Genomic DNA, 27,809 nt, shown 5'->3' with positions numbered 1-27,809 from the left:
CTGCACTTAACAACTCTATAGGCTCCCGGGAAATCCTATGCCAAAACACGTAATATATCTGTCATGAATGTATCATTTACATTTTATCAAACTTCCTGCTAGGCCACGTGTTATCTCATAGCTAATCTATGACCGCTTCCGGCGCCTGGCCACGGCGAGCGAATGTCGGCAACGTGGGGTTAACAGCCGTCGCTGCAGTACAGAGCGGTTATACTTAGGTTTCCTGGTTGTCTATATTGTTAGCTGATTATCATGCTTACTGCTGCTAAAACGATTTCGAATCCAATCCAATCCGTTACTATCCAATTCAATCCAATTGAATCCAATTCAATCCAATCCAATCAAATCAAATCCAATCCCGTCCAGTCCAGTCCAGTCCAGTCGCGGCGGCCACTGCTCCGGCGCACCAGCTGTGCGCCGTGAGACGGCACTGCTCCTCGCGCATGCGCGGCCTGGCTCCCCAGAAGCCACGCGAAACTGCTCAACCTCGGCCAGTGTAGCCACGCTACAAAATTAAATGAGTGAGAACTGGGATAAGGCAGTGGGACCAATGGCTCACAAGCAAGCGAAGGCATGAACGATTAAGCAGCTGGCGAAGAACCTCGGAGATGCTTGCGTATGTCAAAAACTACGAGACCGCAAACAACAGAATGACGCGGTTTGGCTGCGCCAACCACGGCATTTCATGGCAGCGCACCCCAAATTCCCGATTATGAAGCGCTGTGCGGTATACATCACCGCGGGCATAAGATTATGTAAAACTTTGTTAGGCTCTAGAGTACGCACACAATTCAAAGAATGCGCAGATTTACTGTGGCCGGCGCTCCTTGTGCTTGCGCTCTGATTGACTGATCGATCGATGAATATAGAATTTCCTGATTGATTGAAATAATTGATTGGCCAATTTTTATAAAGCGTTTTCCAGTACACCCCTGCGGGTATACGGGCGACTGTCGCCAAGCGTGATTAGAGTTGCAGAGGACACCTACGTTTTCATGGCATGCGATGTGGGCGTGATCAACATCAACATCCTTTACCCTTTAAATCTTTTTCCTGTTTCAGTAATATTGACTAAGAACCTTAGCCAACTGCCCTTGCAAGGCCTATGTTTAGGCATAACGTCCGCCAGCCCTCGTTACGTTTAAAGAACCTCTTAGCTAACTTCACACTCGTTGTACGTCAAGCTTCGGGTACCGCTTGACGACGTTCACAATGCGTTAGCCCAGTTTATGTCCAGTTTACAATGCGTTAGCAGATAGTATAATTTTCGTGGAAAGAGTGTTATGTTTGCGTTTCTTACTTCAATAATGCTCGTTTTTTATGTTTAAGTTGAGTAATTTTCTGTATTAAACTTGTCTTTCTTGTCGTGTTTTCACCTCTAATTGAGCTGTTTGGTTGTACTAAACGTGTGCATGTCACGCTTTTTTCAATTTTTGCTGGTGATTTGTAAATTAATGCGGCAAAATTGTTAGTGTATGGTATGTGTGTATGTATGTTTTTATTTCTTTTACGATAGCATTTTCTTCTTTTTTGGGCTTCGAAAATTTTGCTAGCTATGTTGTTCCTTTTCTGCATGATATGAGGAAATATTGTATCTATTTTTTCCTTTTCATTTGATTTTGCGATGTGTGCTGCTCCCGACTTCGGTGTAAGCTACTTTGGGAGGAAGGGCCTCGTCAGGCTGTAGCCTCTTGCCCTCCACCTGATGTGTGAATGTACTTTCACTCATTGAAAACAAATATTAAAAATAAAAATAAACGTCTGGGGACACAAAAAAAGTGTAACGTTAGGCCACTGTGACGAAGCATGATGCGATAGGCCCAGCGCCATGCCGGCACATCCTCTCCTCTCGCTGCACCGCCGGAGGTCCGGCCAGCTGGTTAACGGTGATGCCGTTGCTGAGGCTTCATCTTACATCCCTGAAGTCCTGGAAGGTAACGTAGAAGTGCCTTAGCACTAAAAAACCTCCTGCAGCCGAGTCAGCGCCGTGTCCGCATGATACGTATACGCATGAGAGTTTGATAGTGTTCTCGCCATAGAACGGACGTGAAACTTCCACATGGTACACCTTTATACTGACCAAACCTGTTGCAGCTGGTCAAGTGACAGTTCCGGTGGATTGGGAAATGAGGGCGAGGCGAAGCAGCATACATTTAACCCAAACTTTTGCAAAAACAGCATCGGTTGGGTATTTCAATTCGCCCAGCCGTTTACCATGAGCTGTTTTTTTCCCATTTGAATTTATTTTGTTGTAGGGTAGTTCCCGGTCTGAAGAGAAAAGTCTAGCCTCGAAAATGCTTCTCCTGGACAGCCTATCGCGTTTAACAATTCCAAATTCGCGCACAATTCTGAAAGACCTGGTGGATTGAGCCATGACGAGGATTCGGTGCGGGCGGTGAATGCGAACAGTCGGGAGGAGGAAATGGTCAAAGCGAAATATAAAAGCAGTCAATAAAGAGCTTACAGGAATTCTAATAAATGATTTTTTTTATTAAGGACCAAGATCAGAAAGTCAAATTCATGAAATGCGGCTGGTAACGTGGTAGCGATATGCCTTGCAGAAGGAACGCAAAATCGGAAATAACAACCGAAAAGAGAGCTGGCCCGGAACCATCGTGACTTTCTGTACGCGCTGTCGAGAGAAAAAGAGAGAGATGTGGCTTTAGTAAAAGAAGGGCTAGTGCAGCTTGAAGGCCAAGAACCGTAGTGCTTCGGCGAATATCACTAACTCTACTCGACCCGTGAGCCCCCTCTGGAGATCCAGGTTTGAGCAACAGTGCGCTGCTTCCCAATGGTTGAGAGAGGTGATGACAAAGAAGGGATGGAATTTGCAGACCAACGTGTGATGTTGTACCGTGCTCCGTTCTCCGAAGTGCTAGCAGAGTGTTGCAAGAAATTGGGGGAGGGTGAATGCAATGAAGTGTAGCTATACAAGGGAGGTACCTGACCTGTAATGCCACCACGCGCTATCGAAGTCGATATCAGCCCTTACCGTTGCTCCTCTCCTCCATATGCTCACCATATCACAGCGTACTATTGTAGGTTCGCTATCGGTGAATGGCCCCTACGAGAAGTAAATCTTTGCGAATCGCTTCTCCTTTGCCACGCCTCACATCACGGCAGAACATGCCCTAGTACACACAGCACTTTCTTTTGCGCAAACTGTGTTCAACCCATATTTAACTTTCTTTGAATAGCTCGAGCGCGCGAGCGGATGTGAATATGCATGGTCGTCTAAGTGGTGTTTGGCGGAGCGTGTTTTTCGCTGGGTCCGCGCGCAGCGAGAAGCGCTGCGGCTGCGGCGTGCCATAACGATGCTCCGTTCCATCCCGACGCGGGCGCGCTTGGCACTGGCTCAAGAAACGGAGACGATGACTTTTCGTCCGACCGCACCTGCTGGGCCCAGCTCTGACGCAGGTACGACGACGTTGAACTGCGGTTGTTGTATTATATATATTCTAGGGATTATGTTTTTACGTTTCAGCCAGGAGGTCGGACGTCTCGTGGTCAAGCCACGAGGCGTTCATCCCATGCCGTTCCTCCCATTCCCGAGGGTTCACCGAGGGCCACACGGATTGTGGTGCGCACCGTTGCTACAAACACCGCGCACCTTCTCCCCCCTGCACTCCGCCAGATATTTTACGGGGACCACGTACTGTCGAAGGACTCTGTCTGAGGTTGTTCTGTTTAAATAGCGCCACGACGGACGCAGAAAAGGGGCGCGCAGGGCGCCCTCTGCTGTGTCCCCATTTTCCCACGCCCGTCGTCTTGGGAGTGATTGCACGGAATGTACCAGTACCAACTTGCCCAACTGACAGCTCTTCGGTCTGAGGCATCGCGCGCCGTAGACTGACGCTCGTCTGACATGGGAGCGTGGTTTTCCCGCCAGCTCCCGCACGCTTCGAAACCTCCCACAAGACAACCGTTCGCTGACGTATCTCGACTGGGTAACCCCCGTTACGCGGGACACGCTCTCTCCCTCTGCGCTACTTTGCTGAGTTCGTCTACGACTTAGACGAAGTCGTAGTACTGCAGCTTAGCGTCTCTCGACGACGCGACCATATATCTCACACCCTGAACACTGCACGTATACACTCCAGGCCGGCACGAGCAGCAAGGCCGCTTTACTTCGACGTCGTCAATAAGCCACGTTTTAAGCGTAGCATTCTTTGCCGAGTACCCCCACAGCCAGGATTCCGAGTCAAGAGGTCCAACAAGTCAGAAGATCCAAAACGTCAAAAGGTCCAATATTGGATCTCTTGACTCCTTGTACCTCTTGACTCACCGTGGACCTTTTGACGCGGCTGAGGCGCGTCAAAAGGTCCAACGTGTCGAGAGGTCCAAGCTGAACAAATCAGCGCCAGCCCACGGGTAAAGTAATTAAATAGCCAAGAACAGACAACCAAGATTTCCAAGAAATCCGAAACCCGAGACGCACCGTGGAGTGCATGCGGGGGTCGGACCAGACGGGGAAGAGTTTCTCCCTCACCCGTGAAGGGAAGCTTGCGTGGAACACTCTGCCTTGTAACCTCGACGAAGACGTGTTGCTTCTGTACGTGTGAAAATAATATAGTTCTTTTTTCATTATATTTACCCTCCTACTCTATAGTGCCGACGTCGTTGTTTTATGTAATTCAGTCAAAGGAACCGATAACACAAGCTTTGAAAGCACACCCAAAGGACAGGCAGCGTTACAGTTACTGTAAAAGTAATTTTCATGTCACTTTGTTACTCTTTGCGGCAGCTTAAGTCAACCCCACCGTCGCTTTTCGTGCGGAAGAACTGGCGGTCGAGGGCAGACGGAAGCTAGAACAATCAGTAACCATCACAAGCAGCCATTAATCGCAATGTAGACCCGCATAACTTAAACGACCAAATGTTACTAGGACATTTGATTGGATCTAGCAATTTTATAAACTAAAGCGGTTAATGTATTAAGAATGGCTCAGGAGTAAATTATAAATCGAGAAGATAAAAAAAGCAAGGCTCGTTGGATCTTTCGACGCGTTAAACCTCTTGACGCGTTGTACCTCTTGACGCAGATTGGAGCTTTTGTCTCATTGTACCTCTTGGCTCGGCTGTCACGTGACTATTGGACCTATTGACTCGTTGGACATGTTGGCTCATTGGACCTCTTGACCGGAAACGCACAGCCAGGACAGTGTAACGCTCTGCATTTCCACAAAAATGCAGATATCGCGAAAGTTCCACCTGTAATCGTTATATTACCGTAAATGGAGACAACTGGTTGCATGAAATTTTGAAAAACTAAAAAATAACAAAAATGTAAAAAGATTACGTAAAATGTGGAACCGTTTAACGCCGTGCATTCTCTTAATAATGCATTTTTTTCTAAAGCAGTGGTTCTCATCCATGACTGCTCCGGGGACCCCTTTTGGGCTTGCGATATAGATGGGGGACCCCACGATGAAGTATATGTCGATCGGTGTCACAATTCGCACATGCTTGCAATGCCCACCTTTCGTGCTTGACTTCTATGACGATGCGCGACATAATGTTAAACAATGTGCTCTTGAATCAAAGTCTTCTAAACACCTATATTCTGCCTTTTCTGCGTCTGTTTTTTTTTCGAATACCTGGCGTGTTGTGCAAAACGCCGATGTTAAAATATGCGCGACGTGGAGAAACTAAACGTGTATGTCACGCGGTGAAGCCACCTTTTTGCATTGCCAGCAAGTTCTGGCAAAATGGAGGAAAGAATGGCGGGGGGGGGGGGGGGGGGGGGGGAATTGACCACATCTTTCCGCGGGGGGAAACCATGGGGTGATGCGACGCATGTGGGCGGTGCTTGTTACGGTTGCGCCGACCATCGCGGTAGCAGACCTGTTAGTCTCCATTGAAATCATCGGTGGTCATCGGATGTCATCGGAGCGGCAGCGGTGGAGCGACTGAGCGGAGCGGCGCAGTTATCGCGTTTATATGTACCGCGCGTTAACGGTGAGGGGAATGAGAGAGAGTAGCGCATGCGCATGTGTTAACCGAGCGCTAACGCCATACCTGCCAACTCTTCAGAATTTCCTTAAAATGTACGAATTTCAACCAGTCTTACGATTTTACGAACCTTGCCCGAAATTTTACGAAAAATATTTTGATTTTCGAAAAAAAGGGAATATGCATTAAAACGACACTGTGCCACCTTGCGCCGCCACGAAAGGGCAATACGTACTCTTGTTATCATCATCACCAGAAGCTGCGACTTTGTCGCCTTCTCGGGGTGAGCTACGCATCCATGTCCGGAATTCGCTTCCACCTCGACCAGCCTGTTTAGAGCGCGTCGTTTGGGGGCCGGTTAGGACCTCCGTGTTCGCGTCCCTCTTCGTATGACTGCCGCGAGCAATGCACTACGACCTGTGGCATGACCGCGATAGGTGATTCGCAGTGCAATGACGCGAAGCCGCGACAATACTGTACCGAGTGTTTGTAAAATCGTACACGACAGAATTTGCTCCTCCTGCCTTGTTGCTCATTACTCTTCAAGACTTGCGAATTTCCCTTATGGTTGCGGAAACGTGAGAGCGCTTGGCACAGAACGTTAATCCTTTTAAACTTGTAAAAAATTAGTGCGCTGCCCCCCTTACCCGGACCGCGGGTTTTCCGAATTTCCAAGTCACCAGGTTGGCAGGTATGGCTAACGCGCGCTGACGCACAGCTGGCATGGCGAAGGGAGCGAGCGCTAACGCAAGATGGCGCTTCGGTGAGAGCGGCGTTACCGCGCAGCTGGCGTGCCGAGGAGAATGGGGGAAAGGCGTGTGGATGGACGCCGGATGCATGCATGGAGGGACAAGGCGAGTTAAAGAGATGCGTCGCATCTAAAAGTTTTGGAGGAGGCTTCGCGGACCCCTCAAAGGCTCTCGCGCAGCCCGTAGGGTCCGCGGACACCCATTTAACAAGCACTGGAAGGTTCCAATTTAACTGTTATAATAGCGTAAATGGAGATAATTGGTCGAATGAAATTTGGGAATATGAAGAATACGAAAAATATTAAAAATACGGAAAATGGCGAACCTTATCACGATTTGCATTTCCGCAATAATGCAGATTTCGCAGAAATTCCACCTGTAGTAGTTATAATAGCGTAAATGGAGGTAATTTGTCGGACAGGATTTAGAAAAACAAAAAAAAATTGGCTGTAAAGAACTCACACTCAGGAAGGGCGGCATAAGAATGCTACGTATTATAGTGGACAGTTCACTGAATTTCTGCAGAACTTTTTTTTATGGTCAAAATCTCCGCGTGGAACGCTTGCTATAGTCACCGGAAGCACTGATTCAGTTTGTGCGGCTATTGCAAAAACTAGTAAAAGAATCAGCTGCAGGCACAAGCCGACTGCATTTACCCCAATATGGGTAGACCTATAGGTCTACTTCCATAGTTCGGAACAATCTGCAAATAATAAGAACAAGCGGGGTGGAAGCTCACCTAGCACTGTCTGTACATCTGCACCGCCTATGGTTCCGGCATTAAAACTAACGCCGCTGAACTGTGTGTTTCCCTCCGAATGAACTGCCCACTTCCAAACTTCAACGCTCACTTCAAGTCTTATTTAAAGAGGCCCCGCAACACTTTTTTCAACTTTTTTTGGAATCCTAATTGATTTAAGAACGCAGTCAACCAATACGTCCGGTTCTTAGATTTGGGGGTCGCAACGTTCCTCAGCCAGAAAAAACTGCTCTATGGCCATCAGACGACTTACAAACTTTCTCAAGGATTTTTCTCTCTTTCCCGGTCTCGGCGTTCTTCTACCGCTGGAATTACGTCGTTACAGCGGTGTAGCAGTTATTGGCCGGCTTTCTTTCACTTGCAGCAACGAGCGCATTCTGTAGCAACTTGAAAAAAGAAAGCCACAAAAGCAAAGCAGAAACGGAAGGCGTATCTGTTGCGACGACCAAATCACGCATGCATTGCCCCTCCGTGCTGTCGAAAACTGTATAGCTTTCGCAGTGCTTCCAGACGTCAAGGATAGATCGAAAGCGTTTATTGAAAGTGTTGCAGAGTCCCTTTAAAGCTTTTCCGTCGGTCTGTACCACGCAGCTTCCGACGCGTGTGACCAACGGCTATGCATAGTTGCCGACCGTTTTCTCGGACATTCCGAACTTTCCTGAGAAACCGTTAGTTGTCCCATAGGAGTAATGTATATGAAGAAAGGATATGCCGGACAAAATGAAGCCTTCAGCTCGATTTTCCGGACAAAATGTTCAGCGGCAGAGCGAGCCACGGTGGGACTCCAGGACAACGCAATTTTGAATCCTAAGCCTTCTGGCTATATGGATGGGGATTGGCTTGACTCCCACCAGCTTTTATCTGACAGGACATAATTTTGCATGTAGTATGCGGCGGGAGCAATCTCGAAAGCCAGAAACGGGTCATACGTTGCCCGACACTCCCGACTGCCCGCAACCGTCAGCGGAAGACAGTGCCAATGCTTTGGCGTTGTCGTTCAATGTATACGAAAAAAAACGTCACGCTTGCAGATATGAGAGCAGACGTTCTTACACGAAGGAGTAATTTAAGGTAAGAGACCATTCGCGACTTCTGCAGTCCTATTTACACGAAATAAAGTTCGTTCTTGCGACTAGCGGATTTTTAGGACTGCTCTTTCATTCGGACTACTTTTCATTCTCCTCCAGGTCCGAAAAACCGGTTGGCTACCGTATCGGCCACGTGTCTCGAAGCCTGAAATCGGCCTTTCGGTGCATAATTTCGGCCGCTGTACTCACGCGAAGCGAGCTTCATCCCGGCGTGGAAGCCGCAGGGCCGCCGGTCGAAGCAACGGCATTGATCTGGGTGACGCAAAGGGTTGGGCAACATGCCTCGCCAGCCCGTCCACATCTACATAACGCATGGTAAAGAAATGCAGCTGAGGAGACAAGTGCGCGGCAGCACGGGCATGGCCGCCACGTAGGCACTTACATCGAGATTAGCGCGTGGCTTCGATCACGCGTCAAAACCTCGTTAGCCACGGAGGCTCCGCGAGTGGTGGTGGGACCCGCCCTTTGAACACCTCGTGGTCGATCCGCGCTTGTTTATTTTGTGCGCGGAGAAAAATTGCCCGGGAGTGGTCGCGGTGCTCCTCTGACATGCAACCAACCGGAGACCTGGCTAATGCAAGCACCGACGGCCGACGGGCTTTCGCATAAGGCGCCCAATATCGGTGATCGAGGAAAGAAAGGAGCGTCGAAAGAGACGAAGGAAAACAACGGCTCAACTAAACATGGCGTTGCAGTCGGGTGAGACCATTCGCACCGTGGCTCGGATAAAGTAGGCGTCCTTATTCAATCTCCCGAGTCCCGTGTTTCTCACTGTTACGGCTTCCCAGCCGGCTCTTTCCGTACTGGAGCGATGCGCTCACAGAGCAATGCTTTCTACATCAGGGCCGGCCCGCCGAGAACTCACGAGCCAACTGGATAGGACTGTTCGTCCGCTTCGTGGGCGTCAGAGAATGGGTGGTCGCGCAGATCTGCCTTTTCGGGTCGCCTAAATGAGTGAGCATAGGATAGCAGTCGAGTGGCCCAGTATGTAACGAACAAAAATGCCCAGTTACCAACGATGTTGAAAACCGAGACACGGCCGGCAAGGAGCCCAGGAGGTTGATTGTTGCGTCAAGAGAACGTGTTGCTGGGCGTGTTGGTTGAGGTCTACAAACATACTGAGTGGCGCACATACACGACACACGAGAAAGAAGAAGAGTATAGCGCCTGTCCGTGTCCTCTTTCTTGTGTGTTGTGTATTTGCGCCACTCAGTATGTTTGCTTGTTGCATGCGGGTTATTAAAGCCAAGCTTTCTATGCCTCGCTAGTGCCGTTAATCGTTACGCCAAAACTCACAGGAAAGTTAATTTCACACAACGAGTTTTACAAAGCAATGGTGATGATGATAAGCGAAGGCATATCAAGCACCTCAAGAAAAGAAAAAAAAAACTCTTCCCGTGGTCGGAATCGAACCTGGCTCCCACGCGTTGTGAAATCGGCGTTCGCTCTCTTGGTATCACTAATGGCGACCGTCCCATCAGCAAAACTCTGTGAACCGCTACAAGCCCAACGACACCGATCGAATCCCGAATGGGGATTCTGAGCGTTTACGAAGGGGAGTTAGTTTTTTGCGTGGCCTGTATCAATGCTTCCTTTAAAAGTTTAAAGCACGCCTCAGATTGTGGAATATCTTGGGATTCTTGGGGGTGACCTAGGTAAGTACTCCGGCGTAGGCCACGTGGGCTCCCGCACCTGCGGCAGCCCAGCGAGGTTCGCCGATACGAGAACAAAGTATACCTACGGGAACTCCCAAAGCATGCGAGCACAAGGCTCGACGGCGCTCACGAATCACGCCGTCCTGGTCGTGATCGTGAACGGAAGGCAGGCACTCACGGCGCGCGACAACAGTCCCCATCTGAAACACATGGTCCGCCACGGCCACTGCGCTGTTCCGCCGATGTTGCCAGACCGGACCTCCGATCCTGTCTTCCGCGCACACGTTCGCCAACCAGCGCACCTATGTCGCGCACGGACCGGTGGTGCCATCTCTCAGGGACGCCGACGAATCAGCGGAGCGCCGGACCGGTTTCAGCGCAACGAATCTCTCCCCGAAGCGCGCACGGGCTCGGGATCGCGGGTCGCGGTTCTCCACTATTTCCACAAGATATATGTATAGTTGACCAATATAGCTATTAATCGATCCTTCGTGTGCATGTTCAGCATGTTAATAAAGATGTGATGGAGGATGGGACCAAATAAACTTCTTCATCATAGAATACGGGTTTTAATAATCCAGGTACTTACTTGCACGGCTAATCACTTCGGTAAAAAATTGACTCCAATCCACGCTGTAAACGTGATTGGAAAGCAAAGCTTTAAACGACACCCACCACAATTGCCCATGCGACGTCACTTAAATTCACACACGTGGCTGTACAAAGGGTGAAGCCAGAGATTTTGCCAGCCGTTACCTGGAATTCGCGGGGGTGGCGTCCCGAACGCAGCAGCGTCGGCCACGGCCGGGCTAGAGCGGCGGACGCCGCCACCGTATCCCGGCCGTGGGTCGGCAGAAAGAAGACCGAGGAGCGTCTTTCGAAGGGTGAGACAGCGGAACCTAGCCATCCTGATGTGCTAGCTCGGGGCTACACCACCGCGCAACACAAGCGCAGACACCAAAACAATTCGGCATATGAGCTAAGTGATTCCCATTTATACCGATTAAAACTAGTTTAGTAAGTTTGAGAACTGCGAGAAAGCTGAGGGAATTTTTATAATCGCTATTTATCAGAACGAGTTGCTCCTTTCGCCTTTTGTAATACCTTTTAAAACACAACCGAATTGGTATTCACCAATTTAGAAAACGGAGTCCCATTTGTGGCAAGCAGTGCGCAAAAGGTAGCGTTTCTCTAGCGGCCAGATGTCTGTATGTGGTCTCTACATTTTATTTTCCTGCCCTGCAAACTAATCCTTAACGTATCTTTGCCGTACGACCACTTAATTCCGCCGGGTCCGGGTTACTCAGGAGGTGCTGTCGTCAAGCCGTGCACAGGAAGCGCGCAATTGACGCGAAGCTGTACCAAAACCAGCCCAAAACAACCGTCCCTAAAGCAGATGACAAAGCCGTACCGCCGACGCGCCCGCCGAGGTGAGCAGCTCCAGCGCGCGGGGAACGCTGGGTAAATCCTCCGCGCCATCTACAATGTTCTCCGTGAGTGAAACCCGTCGCCCCCCCCCCCCTTCCCCACCTCCGCCACCTCCGCCGCGTTGGGAGGTTATTGTTCCGCACGCCGCGAAGAACCGTTGGCTGGTAGAGGTAGAAAGCTTTGCTTTAAAAAATGCAAGTATGAAGTATGTCGAGACTGCGCAGGCAATGCGAAGAGGAATGAGTTCGCAGAAACTCTCACGGGGGAATTGTCAAATAATGCCTAAGCATTCTTTCCGGCCGTTCCACTATGTTCGCCTCTGCATGCACACCTCAACGTATTTAACGTAAGCGCCAGTCACGCTTACGCAGAGTTTTCCTTTCTTGCGCGGCGCATTTGCTGTCGCGGGACTTCACCGAGACACACGAAATCAAAGTGAGAAAGCCAACTTCACAAATACCAAGTCACTGTATGGTAGGCAGGACACCTCTACACCTGGCCCCTTTAAAGTTGACCTCACTGCTATTCATAATTGTGTTGCTAAGAAGATGTTTTTGCAGAGGCAATCTCAGCGGCCTTACATCACAACATGAAGGCCGTGGGGCATTTCATGAAATGCCTCCGTCAGACCCCGTGTATCGTTGTGAAGTGTACTTTGCCTCAACTACATTGCTGGGAATAGTTTTCAGGTGCAATAGAAGATGTCTTATTGCAAACTATAAAGGCATGTCCGTGTCAGAGCGCATTTTGTCACTCGTTGCAGACGGGCTTCGGGGGAAAGTGGTCTAAGAATGATTACACATAAGTACAGATGACAGAGCTCGTTAATGGAAATCGGCGAAACGGAGCAGCCATGGGGCTTGCCGTATGCCATCGCCAGCATGTGTCGAGGCGCGCTTCCTAGATCGTTCCACGCGGTTTATTTTGCAAACGACCGAGGCGATGACCAGAGCGCTAAACACGCGTTGTTACAACTCTTCTCTAGAATGCTGCATAACGATACTCAACGCTTGGAGACAAGGTTCAGTTGTCTTCGCTTGCTTCAACTTCAATCCTTTATATCTGAGTCACATCTGAAGATTTATATCTGAAGCAGCACCTGAAGGAACTAGGGACGTCGTTTTTTCAGGGCAACTGCCTGTTTAGCGGACTTCTTCGCGTCGACCGCCTTGAGTTTGCGTGTGATATATTTCTCACTGAGTCGTCCTCAACTGAAATTGAGGACTACTCAGCGAGCAATGGAACGGAAGATGATAGGTGTAACATTAAGGTACAAGAAGAGAGCGGAGTGGGTCAGGGAACAAACGCGTGTAAAGGACGTATTAGCAGAAATTAAAAAGACGAAATGGACGTGGGCAGGGCATGTAAAGCGAAGGCAAGATAACCGTTGGTTATTAAGGGTAACAGAGTGGATCCCTAGAGAAGGCAAGCGTGGCAGGGGGCGGCAGAAAGTTAGATGGGCAGATGAGATCAAGAAGTTTGCGGGGATAAATTGGTCGCAGTTAGCACAGGACCGGGGTAATTGGAGATTAAAGGGAGAAGCCTTTGCCCTGCGGTGGGCGTAGATAGGCTGATGATGATGATGATGATGAGGATTTTTCTTTTAGCGTACAGTGGCTTCAGCATTCTTATATTTATCTTCCCCTTTTCTTGCCTGTCCTTCGTTCTCATTCTATCCTCTCTCCATCTTTCCTACCCCTTTTTTAGTCCCACGCGTATACAGTAGCCAACCGGATTTACGCCGGTTAGCTTCCCTGCCGCTCCTATAGTAACCCGTTTAATCAAATACGCGCTTGAAAGTACAGAAGCGTGGGTGCATTTCTTGCGGGCAAAAATAACCCTCATTAATGAGAATAAACCGAGCCCTTGATTTGTTTCTTTCTTTTTTTTTAGTCTAGTTCGTTTTTTGTGGGACGTAGCCTACGTAACGCAAGTCCCACGCGCTGTTTTGCGTGTTCAGCTCCTCCGCGGAGTCAACGGCACGCAACGAACTGCACGAAGACGGTCCTTGATGGCGACGTGGGCGTCATGAATTTCACCGATAAACAGGCGAGGTTTCACAGACCAGCTTTGCTTCAAACTGCCACTCAGGATGACAAGACGCGCGTCCGGGAAACGCCGACAAGGCAAGACAGCCGGCTAATTGACGACTTTATCTCCGTGTTATCGGACTAGCGAGTGGGAACGCCCCGAAACGTTGTGTTGACCTTGGACTGCTGACATCCACCCAGTCGCTTGCGAACTGTGACCCTGCACGGGGGCTTTCGTCTCATGGTGGCGTTGGCCGAGGCGCCTGCGAGCGGGTGCGAGGCAGGACCTTCCAAAAGGAACAAACACGGCGCCTCCGGCGCGCGAAAGACAGAGAGCGAGAGGACAGGAGAGAGAGAGGGGGGAAAGGAAAGCGAGGACATGAGAGAGAGAGAGAGAGGACGCAGACGGAGGTGCCTGTCGCGAAAGAGATTTATTAAAAAGCCGAATTAAGGGAACTAAAAGGGGCGAGGAGAGGACTGGGAAGACGAAAGAACTAAAACAATAAACCCGCCCACAAAGAACAAGAGCTACAGTGCGAAGGAGAAACAAATAAAAGTGCTTGCGGTCGCGGCTAGGCTGTAAAACTCGCACGAACGGTGAACGAAAATAAGAGATAGCCGCAGGAAAACAAAAGCAAGGAGTTCGCAGAGGGGCCACGATGCTCTTCCCAAGACAAGCCAGGAGTAAAAATTGCCAAGAGAAAAATAAGAGAACGTAGCGGGAAAACGGGAAGGAGGAGAGCGACGTGGGGGAGGGAAGAGGGCGGGTGGAGCGAGGTGGGAGGAAGGGGCACCGAGGGGAGACCCCGTTCCGTGTTTAGCCCCGAGGTGCCTCCACGGCCGCCGCGGGAGGCTCTGAGCCGCGGCCCACTCGGCGTGCGGCGACGGCGGCCACGGGCCCGAGCTCGCTTGTCGCCTTGTAGACAACAACAGGCCCTCGCGCTTCGTCGCCACCTGGATTTCTCTGCCTCAGCTATCCCATGCATCTCCGCTGACCGAACTTGGCGTACTACGGCGGTGCTAAACCCGGAATATATGACAGGCCGTACAACGATGGTGCAATCTATCGGTCACCTTTACGTTGACGGTGCCGCAGTGAAACATGTTTAAATTTCGCGGGTGATGACCTGCTGGCTCGAGAAGAGGAGCCACCGTCGAAGGCAGCGCTTTTTGTAGTGCGTTTTCTTTCCTGTCTTTGCTTGCAGACTGCGCACGTTGGGGTCGCTTCACAAGTCGAGCGTCCGTTTTTCTGCTGAGACTCATATTCGGTCAAGTTTTTTGGAATCGTGGGATGTTCTGCGATGTGGCCTTGTAGACGTTGAGTAAGCCTGAGCGGTCCCCATGATGCTTCGTTCCAAACAACATGTGGACTAGGACTATAGTCGCTTGCCAAAAGGCAAACAGGGGCCCCGAATCTGCTCTCAAAGACACCTACGAGGCCATGAGTGCAAAGGGTGAATGCGCCATTGGCAGAAATTTAGCACATTAATGGCGCCATTTTACAAAACCTTGGTTGCACGATCCAGCACATGAAAGTTTCTGCCTCTGGTTATCCTGCGGGACACCTTGGCGCAAACAGTGATTTCATTTGCTTTTGTGTTCTGTCTCCAGGAGACGCATGAGCGCCTGCTGTCGGGAGTAGGACTGGCGAGAGCGAACGAGAAGACTCTTTGTTAGAGGAAGGCATGTTGTCGCCTACATGCTACTAGAACAAGGGAGGAACGGTTAAAATGTAGCTTTGAGCGGGTGACGTCAGGATGATCTCACAGGATAAGGATATTTAGTACTAACCCGTCTAAGCAACTCCAATGTCGTGCAAATAACCAAATCTGCGGCTACTCTTTCCGCTGAGGTGATGGAGGCGGCCACGGTCTAAGTGTTTTTAAAGATAGAAAACCGTGGTTAAGGCACTCGATCTTATGGGCGAGATGTTTTTTAGGGGTGAAGCCCATTACGGGCTTGGGGTGTCCGCGTCATCCTGCCGTAGTCGTCGTTTCGTGTAGTCGCGGTACTAAAACACCGGGACACTCGTTTTGCAACGCCTCGCCTAGCACGCAACGAGTACTAAAAGAACACACCTGGACACTCATTTTCCAACGCCTTTCGCTAGAACGCTTCGTGCTTCAAGCAAAGCTGTATATCTCTACCTCCCAATGGTTTCATCTACGTTGGCAAAAACGCCAAGGCGCCAAGAATACACTTATACACTGCATGCTTCGCCCCTCACGAGGTTTCACGTTAGTATAGAGATGACCCGTTTTTTTTGTCCTGACGACTCACTACCTTACTGCGGTGCGTCACAAGCGAAACAGGTAACACATGTTTTGAATTATAAACTGCTTTCTCTCTCTCTCTCTCTCCACATTTCATCGCATCCGCGGTAACCTCCGTCTTTGTTGCATAACATCGCAAAGGCTTTTTGACCTTAGAAGCCATATTAAACTACAACGCTAGGACGACACAGTCTGGCAGACAATCCCTCCCGCATCTCCCTACGCCCGCTGCCTCTTGTTTTCCACGCCCACTGTTGGCGCCCTTGTAGCCCCATCGCCAATTTTCTTGCTACATCCGCTTGTCGGTGCCCCGCCAACATCTCGCGGACGTCGGCGTCGAGTGAAAGGCATCCACGCCACGACTCGGGCCAACAGCGTGCGCGTGGGAGTCAGCGGCCGGTCTGCGTACGCGCCGAATGCACCCGCCCATGACCCGCGAGAGCATCGCAGAGGAGATTCCGAAAAAAGAACTGCACGCTGAGGCTGAATAAAAAAAAAAGGGGGGGGGGGGGGGACATTTTTCCTAACGAGCACGAAGTCCAAGACTCGCTGTCGCCCGCTTATCCTCGCATTCGCGGTTCCATAAGCGCAGGGCTTCTTGCCGGCAAACTTCCAACTTCCCGCCAAGAGCGATCTTTTAGAGAGGATGCTCACATTTTGAGCTACGTACGGTATGGCCTTTAAGTCTGAGAGATCCCGACGCCGCCAACTTCAGCAGCCCCGACGTGTATACCTTGCGTCTGAAAATGCCCTGGCACAGGGTTAGGGAGGGCGCCATAACTGTTGAACACTAGGCCGCGCGCGTCCACCGCTCCGAGAACCGGTTTGGCTGCCGCTTCATTCAGCACAGGGTATCCTCGACTTACCAGCCCTGTGAATCATGTAGAGCCCTGCCTTCAGACAGGAGGTTCCACAGAAATACCTGGGAAAATCGAGCTCTGGGTCGCGTCCCGGGACTGATAATCGAGGAGGTCCACCGAAAGCGCATATACACAAAGCATCATCCACCATGTCTGAGCTGCTAGCGGTGAAAGCTCCCGCTACTGCAATCATTTCATAAGCGACAATGCTGTACACGCTGAACAGCAAACATCAGTTCAATTACTCTATGCGAAACGTACGCCGTTCAAGCACGGATGGTGTGTATACCTCACTTGAGTGTCTGCCTGGGCACTCGTGTCTGGAGGTTACCACATCCCTCGCAGCCGGTACGCACCGTTCCGACTCCGTTCTCAAGGGAGCACGATATTTGCCCACGGGGAGAGAACGGAAACTCTCGCATTGACCGGCTGTGTGCGTCTTTTCCCGCTGCCGACCAAAAGTGCGTTATTTCCGGTCCTCCCGGGCCTCGGGTAAACGGACAGAGTGACATCCGGTGTGTTCGGAGGCGTTGTGGGAGCTGGTTATTTTTTCGTGTTGAGAAACGTGTGACGCAATGGGCAGCTACGGCTGCTTGCACCATTGGGGAAAGCATTCCTCGGATCTGCGGGGCTGACAGCTATGTATGCCTGTGCGCTAGCGACAATTGCCGGACTCGATCGGGCAGCGTGCGCGGAGACGAGACATGATCCGGTTCCTGCCGCAATCAGCGTGGCTGCAAGGAATAAAGTTTTCTTGGGCCATTTTGCGTCACTCTTGGCTACATAGACGGCTCAAATGTTTTAGTGTATTTACGTTTCATACTTTCAGCTTTTAAAAATCAACAAGTAATACAACAAAGCTTCAGAACGCACGAAAAGCAAGCACAAACAAAAAAAAAAAAAAAAGAAAGAAGGAGGCGTCCGAGCCAGCGCTTAGCGCAGAGTTGCAGGCTTTAGCGCTTTCTGCCACACCCGAACGCATTGCCTGAACTGCATAACCAAGTGGATTATCACAACAGCAAAGATAGAATTGCTGGAACTACCTTTCCTCTTGTTTGTGTAGAAATACTCGTCATAGGGATGCTTCGAGCCCGGAAAACCCTTGGGTAAGCCCGCCATAAGCGCTATCGGGCACTGCAAGCAGACCGGTCCGGTAAAACTAAACCCCAGGAGCCGTGTTTGTTAAGAAATAGCACGTCACTCGAGAGATCTCACACTTCACGCATCTTAAAAATGATCTTTCGCTTTTCTTTGTTCTTTTTTCAGACGGAATACGGCCTGACCGAGGAACAAGTAGCAGGTACGTTGCACTGGCTATTGTCGCGTTTTTATCCGCACGTGCCTACGTACGTCACGGAATCCCCATCTAAGTCGTCGTTGTCATCATCATAATAATAATAATAATCATCATCATGGCTAATTATCACCACACACTCCCCACTCTCAAAGGTTGGTTATTTAGAAGGCGAATTCCCTCGGTCTCGGAAGAACGGCCGCCGAGGACGGAATCGAACCCGCGTCCTTGGGTCGCTTAGCACAACGGCTTAATCACTGAGCCATCGCGGCGGGCCTTCATTTTAATATATCTACCTACTCCGTACAGGTTAGCGGGGCTTCAAAACACAGTGGGCTTCCTGTAAGACGAATTTGGTTAAGACGAACACTTTGGCTAAGACGAACAACATTTTTGGTCTCTTGCAACGTACACAATGCAAAAATCCTCCGCTTAAGACGAATTTCTGATAATACGAACACATTTTTACGGTCCCTTCGAGTTCGTCTTGACGGGAGTTTACTGTAGTTACAAAATAACTTTATCAAGGTGTCAGACCAAGTATGGATCAGACTTCATTAGAGGAGAGTGTTTGAGCCTTAAATGATATCTATTTTGTTTTGTTTCTGCTTAGTTCTAGCTTATTTGCCGAAAGATATATGGTAGCTACGTCACCATAATGACTGCGAAAATTTCGAGTGTTATCTGGAGACCAAAAACTCCTCAAATATTATCTCCTCGAATATGTAGGAGAAAAGTGCTACTTATCTTTCGCAAACAACATACTGTCATGCGGCAAGGCGCTCTTACGTGTAATAAAACAAAAAAAAAGTTACCTTAATGCGCTAGAGTTCCTGTATGTAGCGTAGCGCAAGAGTTGCGCGTCTGATTGCCGCATGCCGCGGGTTCCACCTTACGACAGCGAAGCCCGTTTTCAGTGCTGCGCGCATGACACCGTTTTCACTCAGTTCTGCTCAAGCGACCGGCGACGTTTGCGGTGGCGGCCGGAGCAGCAGCCGTTCAGCTGATAAGCAGCCGACTACATTTGCAGTCGCGCTGTCTCGCAGCTGCTGACAGGCGCATGTGCCGACTCCTGTCCGCCACTGCCACTTGCGCGGCGGCAAGGCAGCGGCTCCTACACGCCTTACAGGTGGCTTTCCCGCGCGACTTTAGAACTCAAGATGGCGGATGGATGAGAGGAACTCTACGCAGCACGGCCTTGAGGCGCCATCGAACGCGCGCCGGTTAAACGTAGGAGGACGGGGCTACCTATTAGAGACTGTTTACGATGGTGACAAAACTAAATTAGATTGTTATAACGTATATACCCGTGGATTGTTCTGTCATAAAAAAACTGGTTTTTTCCGGAAGCGGAAAAGGTTTTGGTCTTTTCCGGAAGCGGTATTTATTTCACAACGTGCAACGCGCAATAAAATGCGTCAGGGGGTCCAGCTTGTGTGAAGTCCGCAAGCAAATACAGTGGCCCAAAACAACATCGACGACAACAAGAAATTACGCCCACCTCCCCTCGCGGAAACCCTGGTTTGGTGCAACGCATCTCATGGGGGGTTCCATTGGCGTTTTCCATCGTATTGATTACGCTTATAGCAGGGATTCTCACGCGAAGGGGAGGGGGGGCGTAATTTTCCATTTTCACCATGCAATGCACATGCAGTGCACGTATGCTCAGGTACGGTCTTTATTGCAGACGAGAATGAGTGCCTTGTGGTCCGTAAAGTGCACAGTTAGGGGCTCGTACTGCGAGAGAGTGCAAGCGTAACGCGGACGACCGTCGACTGAAACCGTCGGAGCGCGGCGTGCCGGTTTATATTCACAGCGCCCGGAAGGAGAGGAGAGCGCGGAGAGAGTTAGAGTACTGCACATGCGCAGCGCGCGCAGCGCCGAGCGCAGCGCCGCCCACCGGCGCCCACCGGCGCCCACCGGCGCCTAGCAACGGAGTGAGAGCGCGCTGCGCCAACCCGCATCTGTTTGGGAGAGAGGGTTCGCTATCGGAGAGAGGAGAGGAGGAGAGGCGCAGCTGTGCGGACAACGCCGGACAGACGCAGGAAGGACAGAGGGGCACTGACTCGAAAATTTTATGTTACACTTTTATTGCTTTTATCGATGCTTAATGGTCTGGCGAACCTGAAACAGCACTTCAAATACTTCAGCGCGCGATAGTTAATTACATTGAACGGCCTGAAAATAATTTGTTTCAAATTCCCGCGCTTTCATCCCGAGCGGCGCATATGACAGACTCCCTGCCTGACCTCACCGCTTTGTGTAGACGTCACCGGCGCCCGCTTGAGAGGGTGTTGCGCCCGCTCGCCGCTCGTGGGGCCGCGCGCGGGAAGTGACGTCACGAGTTTTTGACGAGCGCTGTCGCGTCACTTCTTTTTCCTCTCCTGGAGTGATGTCACGCTGATGTCCATTTGCTGAGTGCCGCTCCGCGCACTGCTCCGTCGTCGCGATAAATGAGATCCAATTGAACTATGTTCTTCGCTTCGCAGGCCGCTCATATTTCAGCCATGGTATTCTGTTGAGTGAAGGTAGCAAACTGTGCAATAATATTAACGCCGAAAATTGATGTCAGTGCTCCTTTAAGACTGCATATCTGTAGGAACCCGAAAACATTACAGTCGAGCGTGTGTAATATCTTTGAGTGATGGTCGACTATGGTTTAGGGGAAAGTTTGCAAGGCGGGGAAAGGTTCTGCACAGAGGAGGGACTCCTGGACGAGGCGAATTTTTCTCCAACCACGAAGTTCCCGAGAGCTGGGTGGCCTTCATTTGCAGCCGTATACGGTTGCGTTCCAGGTGCATGCCAAGTTTTCCCCTCACAGAAACTTACTCCACCTTCTCCTCTAAACTTGTCGACTAACAATGGTCCCCTGTTTCGCGTTGTCGATCAATTCGCTCTCCCGGTAAACAGACGGTTATAGCCTCCTGTTCCCCTCAGGGGGTCGAGCGACTGCCCTAGTTCAACGGTGGCGGCAAAATCTAGTCCTGGACTAGGACGAATATTTCTTCAAATTCGAAGTTTCTGGGAGAACTGGATAGCTGTTTTTTGTAGCTGTGCGGCTGCGTGATGCTGTTACATAATTCGGTTAAGGTTGTTTCTGCACAAGAGACCGCCAAGGCCAGAGCCCTGGGCGTCGCGGGGACCCTTTGGGCCCCCGCCGCCCCCTACCCTGAACCCAGTGTTCAAATAAAGTGGTTCTACCTACCTGCCCCTTCCACGCCATGACGACTTCCTTTGCACGCGGCGCTCGGGCGGCCACACTACGCTCCCCCACTGCATAAGTATAGGCGCGGCGCTCTATCAGGATTAACCAACGGTGTCCGTAACGAAGCATCTGTATTCCTACTTTTCTTTGTGTTTTACTTCTGAGGCGCTTCCGATGTATTTTAAAGGCGTCAGTCTTTCTTGGGCTGCTTAAGCGCGGAAATCTTGGCCTGTCTGTCTGCCTGTCTGTCCCTCGATTCAGCCGCCCGGCCAAACGTTAAAGGAATTATTGAACGAGACGTTTATATGGGCAAGACATTTCCATATTACTCACTCTGGAAGCACTCTTCATACTTGCCTACACTGTTGCGCAAAAAGAAAACACTAGGCATATTTGAGGCAACAATACGTAAGTGGCATTTGCTGTGTTCTTTCAATGGAAAATAAACGTGAGCGTGATTGTTCAAACACACACAAAAAAACCATGATTGATTGCTCTGTCGCAGGAATCGGTAAAACACGAAAGTGAAATGTGCAGCGAAATCTGCATCTGAGCATGATTTTCGGGTAGGCGGCTGTCTTGTGGGTGTGCTTGGCGAGCGACGTCCTTCTGGCGGGTCGCTTCAGCGAAGGTGTACTGGTGTCATTTCCGTGACGGATATGACGTCAGTGAAATCTTGGTGTATCCCGGCATAAAAAAACTTTCGTGTTAAAATATAAAACCCGAAAACGAACAACCCCAAGTATAACGTGCTCTTTAGTACTAAAGGTTGCTTCCCCGCAAAAAGAACCTGTGGGCATCGGGTGCACCCTTTACAGGCCACGTGCCTCGTTGTACTGGCGTCATTTTCGTGACGGATAGTGAGTGTGTCCCGGAATAAAACACTTTCGTGTTAAAAAAACGCGTTAAAACAATATTTTCCTGCGAAATAAAAGCTCAAGCCTAGAGCTAGTGGCGCAAACGCTAAGCCAAACAGCAACAAAAGGTCCCAACAGATGGCGCGCCAGCAGTGCGAACACGGGAAAATTCAATTGGATTGAGCAACCCTCCATCGCGTTTATCACGGGAGAAGCGTGGCAGGTGGGCGTGGTCAATAAAAATTAAAACCGTCTTTCGGTGACGTTTCAAGCGAAGCGAGAAGATATGCGGTCAATTTTTATGACCATGTTTTGGGCAGAAAAACGCCGATTCCGATGCTGCCCTTTAATAAGGCTTTCTTTAGCCATGAAAGGATCTTCACTGAGCTTCACCAAGCGCGTTGGCACCAAGAAAATGCCACCAGTGGCAAGAACTGCGACTAAATCGTAGAGCGGATAAGTAAGTTGCTGCTAAGCAATATAGGGCGTAACACTTTATGGGGCCAACGGTCGCTAGAAGGTTCAATAGCCATCTGCTCAATGTCCTCTCAGGTCATTCGCGTCGACCAGAGTTAAACTGTGGAAATAACCTCTGAGTAAGCAGCGAAGCTTTGTATATATAGAGTACCAAGAATCGTGAGGGATATCGAACGCCTCTTATAGGCTGAAATAGACCAGCTGGTACGTCTATTTTCGGAACAAGGGAATTGAAAAGCGCATTTATCCGAACCGTTTACGAGACTGCTTTGTTTATGGCCGTTCGGTTGATCGAAAAGAAAGCTTTGTAAATGGTCGTCTTGTACGTTTCCTGAAGTTGGGATCATCAAGCGACGGCGACTCGTCCCTATTTCCTTCGACTAACTTTGTACACAAAACTACAATTAAGCGGCCATACGACAGCTTGCTATGTACACAGAGGTTTCTCACGAAAGAAAAGGGGCACTTGATTTCGTCCAGCCATTACAACTTCCGCTTCTTATAGGGCGTTTACTGCACTCCCAGAATAGACCCTCTGTTAATGTGAAGGGATCGTATCGCTTCCAGAAACTTGACACTCAAATCCCTGCGTGTACTGCGGTCTGTCTTGCGTCTTGCGAGATGGATGCGTGCGTGCGTGCGTGTGTGTGTGCACGTGTATGCATGCAGAGCTTTAAATGTGTTGTTTCTGGTAGCGATATGATTACTTCACTCATTCAAACACTTCACTCAAACAGTAGATGTCGACGGAGAGGGGGGGGGGGGGTTAAATGAAGCCTATTCTTTTTATTTATGTATATAGACATATTAACAGAATAATGAGCTTGTATTCCTAAGCCTTGCTCCTCCCATGGACACTGAGCAGGAGTTTGAAATGCAATAGTATACCACGAAAAAAAAAAAAAGGAGAAGAGGTAAAGATACTCCCTGTTGTGCGTTTGTTCGTAACATTCGCTGCGCTCGCCAGTCTGTCTCCCTTCAACTCCCTTCAGCGTATAAATCTTCAGTATTCATTAAAGCTCTCTCTCAACGTATAAGGCGTGAAGCAAACAGGTCGAATATGCGTGGGTAGTGTGTTGCGACATGAGCAATAAACTAATGAATACGTCAGAATTCCCTTAAAGCAGTACTCGCTGAGGGATGGGACCTCTTGCTTCGCATTAGGCTATGACGCAACCTTCAGTTTGTGCTGTAGTTCGTCATGCAACGCGTTGATGGCGGCGAGCTAAAAGAATCGGGCGCGCAGAATAAAGCGCCATTCAATTTCCAACCGGTGGAGACAACAGAAGGCCAAATACGCTGCCGAAATACATAAACGTATGCAGTTGCTAAATCTTCGCCCTGAATAAGACTATGGAGGCCACATTATCATCATCATCATCACCAGCTTTTATTTCACAGAAACTAGTGTGTTTTACAGGGTAAAAGGTGCCTTAGCAGCTTGAAAAAGCCCCGCTAACCACGCACAAGGCAGTAGCAGCAAGCACATAAAAGTATAATCAATTCCAATTACTCATTCATGTAGAGTAATACCCCTGTCACACGGCAGACCTAATGTCATTTAGAGCAAATATCATTCGCTCTAAATGTCATTAATTCGGTGTTACACGAGAATACCGAATGACATTTGAGGCAAATGACATTTAGTGGCTAACTGAGGTTCGGAAGCCCATTCAGCAGCCAAATGAGTAGCTTTGACAGCAGTGGCTGGTCACTGGAGAAGAAAGATCAAAAATAAACAAAAGAATAATGTTTTTAAATACTGCTAGCAAACTTATATGTTACCCTTATTGTTATTTTTCAAATAAAGAAAGACAACTAACAAAAAAGAAAATCTCATCCCCAATGCGCGCGCTAACCTAATACGGATTTTTTGGGGCCTTGTCTCGGCTTGTGATGTCTACTGATGTCACCTAAACCGGTGATTTTTTAATTCTTATTTTAGAACGATAATTCTTTGTTATGTTTGAAAACATATATTATGTATAAAGCATTATAGATGGATCTGAAATATTTTGCAGTTTTGCGAGCTCGCTAATCGTCACTGCTATCGCTATCAAATGACATTTTTGTTTCGCTGTGTAGACCCGCACGGCCAAACCGAATATCACTAACAGTAATGTCATTCAGTTTGAATGACATAAGATTTGTTTGCCGTGTGACAAGAGTATTAAAGGTACACAAATTAACAAAATATATATAGAAAACGGTGCACCTATACATTCTGCATACGCGCACAGCATAAGGAGTAACAACCGCAGTGGCGCTTTAAGCATTCACAAAAAAAAATAGAAATACGAAGATAAACATAGAGTGTTAGCAAACGCACAAGACATACCTAAATTACAATGTAGCAATTACAAATGCAGCACAGCAAAAACATCAACAGCTCGAAGTAGGAACCATGAACTTAAAATTTCAGTCCACCTGGGTGAAACAGCTCCATAGTTCTTTTTTCTTAGATATCATTCTACGCCTATATTTATTGAGTAATAGGAGATTATGAGATAACGGCTTCCACTCATAATTTGTTCGAAAATGAGGTATGTGCCGTAAAGCCGGAAAACGTGTGTTTATTACGATGTTGTGATATGTCAGTCCAGCTAGTGATGCTCGAGGATGTTGACGAAAAAAAGACTGAAACCATAAAGACTGTCAATTCTGATATTTTATTTTGGGAAGAGATACTGTGTGCTTGCGTACGTTCAATATTTTCGATATAATGAATCATCTTCTTTTGAAGAACCATAATCCTGTTTATTTTGCTGCGCGTCGTTGTCAAATCTACTAAGCTGCAATACTTATCCGTGAAAGAAAAAGGTGTAATATATTTAGCGCAAGACCACGCCAGTAACCGCTGAAAGTTTCTTAGTCAAACGGTCAATATGTGCATCCCAAGTCAAGTGAGAGGACGGGTATACGCCAAGCACCTTGTGGTTCCTAAAAATTTATTTTTTATGGTTCAGGTTATATGTCTTATTCCTTGCTGAAAATATAATTGCTTTAGTTCTTGTAGGATTCATTTTAATTTTGTTATTATTTGACCAATCAGAGATAGTATTCAGTACTTTGTTGCATTTGTCGAACATGTCATTGATATCTCTATACCGGAGAAAAGAAGTGTGCTATCGTCAGCATATATAACGTAGCGAACACCGTTTCCGACAGACACAATGCCATTGATGTATGTACTAAATAATAAAGGCCCCAAGATACTGCCTTGAGGGACACCGCAACTTATCGGTAAAAGAGAGGAAATATGGTTGTTAATGTACACACACTGGTATCTTTCGGTCAGGTAGGATTTAAGTAATGTTAACTGAAGACCTGGAATTCCATAGGCTGAAGGCTTTTTAAAGAGAATACTGTGATTTAGAGAATCAAAGGCTTTTTTTGTAAAATCAATAAAAATACCAAGTGTAACGAAATAGTTCTGGATATTTTGTAAAATGGTTTCTTTAAAAGTCAATAATGCAGTTTCTGTAGAGCAGTTTTTCCTAAACCCAAATTGGCATTCCGTTATAATATCTTTCTTGTCAAAGTACTTTGATATTCATGTAGAAATTATCTTTTCTAACCCCTTGGAAAATACTGGAAACATTGATATGGGCCTGTAATTTGATACACTATCCCGGTCACCACCATTACGTATCACTGACACTCTGGCGTGTTTCATTGCTTTCAAAAAGAATCCCGCTTAAAATTAAATATGTCTGAGAGAAGAAACGATGAATTATAATGTTTATTTAATTGGTTTAATTTGAAAACCATCTATATCTATAGCTCTGCTACTGCTGCGCCCCATAAAAGCGGCAAATACTACGTCCCGTTCACCCGTCGGCCCAATGACAATGCTCCCATCAGAACTGTAATTAAATGTATTAATAGACAATGAGTCTTCCGAGGAAGCTATGCTTACGAACTATTTATTTTAATAGTCTGCGAGCGCTGTCCCACTAAGCTGGAGGTTGTCAGTGTTTATTGTTAATGGCGGACACTTTTCTGACACTGCGAACAGTGCGGCGGACAGTTCGGTGGACAGTGCGGCCCAAAACTGTATTTATAAGTTTTCATGCTTTGTCTGGGCGCCTTCCGTCAATATCGGCGAACAATGCCTCATAATATGTTACCTTTGCCGTTCTCAGTTCAGTGGTCAGCCGATTTATTAAACTCTTAAGCTGTTTCAACGTCTGTGCTGAACGCGTGCGCAAGAAAGAGTGGTAACATTTATTCTTCTTTTCTATCATTCTAATGCGCTCATTTGTGACCCATGATTTTCTCATTTTCTTTTAGGGTCTTATGTGTTTAAACGAAAAATGTCTGCCATAAACTGTTATGAACTATTGTAAAAATAAATCATATGCATCATTAACGGCAGTTTTTTTCAAGAAGACCGGACTAATTATAAGTCATTATTACCTCAATTTTAAAGGACTCAAGATTCCGTTCTACAAAACAGGAGAATCATGGTGGCCATCTCTTTTCAGTGTAACAATTTTATATATCATGAAAACCGGACAGTGATCACTCAAATCACATGCAATAGTCCCAGCGCTGTAAACAGTCGTTTCAATATTGGTTATGATCAAATCAAGGGCTGATGAGCTACAGCTTGTAACACGCGTTGGGGTTGTAACTAAATTAACAAAGCCCAAGGAATGAAGCTTCAAATGAAATTCGCGAGTATCGTTTGAGTTTTCTAAAATATTACATTGAAGTCACCCCCAGAAGTGAGAAAGCAGTTGTTAACACGAACATAGTGCAAGAGGGTTTCGAAAAAAAACCAAGGGATGTTGTAAAAGTTCCATGTGGAGGACGGTATACAACACAAATTACCTGTTTTTTTTATTCCTAATGTCAGCACTTCGTAATCACTCGTAACTAATACTGTAATCAGACAGCAACTCACAGTTTTTTCTTAGTCTAACATAAACTGCGACACCGTCACCACCAGTGTTGCAACGGTTCAGAAACAAGTTGTCATAGCCCTGTAATTTTAGCATACGACATCCATTGTAATACCATGTTTCAGACAGCATTATGATATCGTATTGAAAAGAAAGGCGTTAAGCAATATCCGAATGCTCCTCCTTGTTGCACGCGGACCGAGAGTTAATACCGGTATGTATAAAAGATTCGCAAAAGGAATGCTGACGTGAAATATGATGTGGCAGAGCAACC

The 27,809-nt window shown here is 48.2% G+C and overlaps 1 protein-coding gene across 2 annotated transcripts in view; it reads left to right on the top strand.

Annotated features, from left to right (window-relative positions):
- The window catches only part of LOC144144418 (calmodulin-B-like), a 94,207-nt gene that overhangs the window by 35,215 nt on the left and 31,183 nt on the right, over positions 1–27,809 (top strand). Inside the window, exon 2 of one of the 2 annotated variants that reach the window (XM_077675850.1) lies at positions 18,062–18,095. The exons of the other annotated variant lie outside the window; for it this stretch is intronic. Within the exon in view, the coding sequence (XP_077531976.1) occupies positions 18,062–18,095 (34 nt within the window). The remainder of the gene's footprint in view (positions 1–18,061; positions 18,096–27,809) is intronic. 2 annotated transcript variants of the gene reach the window in all.

The sequence above is a fragment of the Haemaphysalis longicornis genome, unplaced genomic scaffold, assembly GCF_048455015.1.
Source record: "Haemaphysalis longicornis isolate Haplotype H1 unplaced genomic scaffold, Haemaphysalis longicornis Haplotype H1 scaffold_7, whole genome shotgun sequence".
NCBI classification, from domain to species: Eukaryota; Metazoa; Arthropoda; class Arachnida; order Ixodida; family Ixodidae; genus Haemaphysalis; species Haemaphysalis longicornis.
This window is presented reverse-complemented; position numbering and strand designations above follow the sequence as displayed.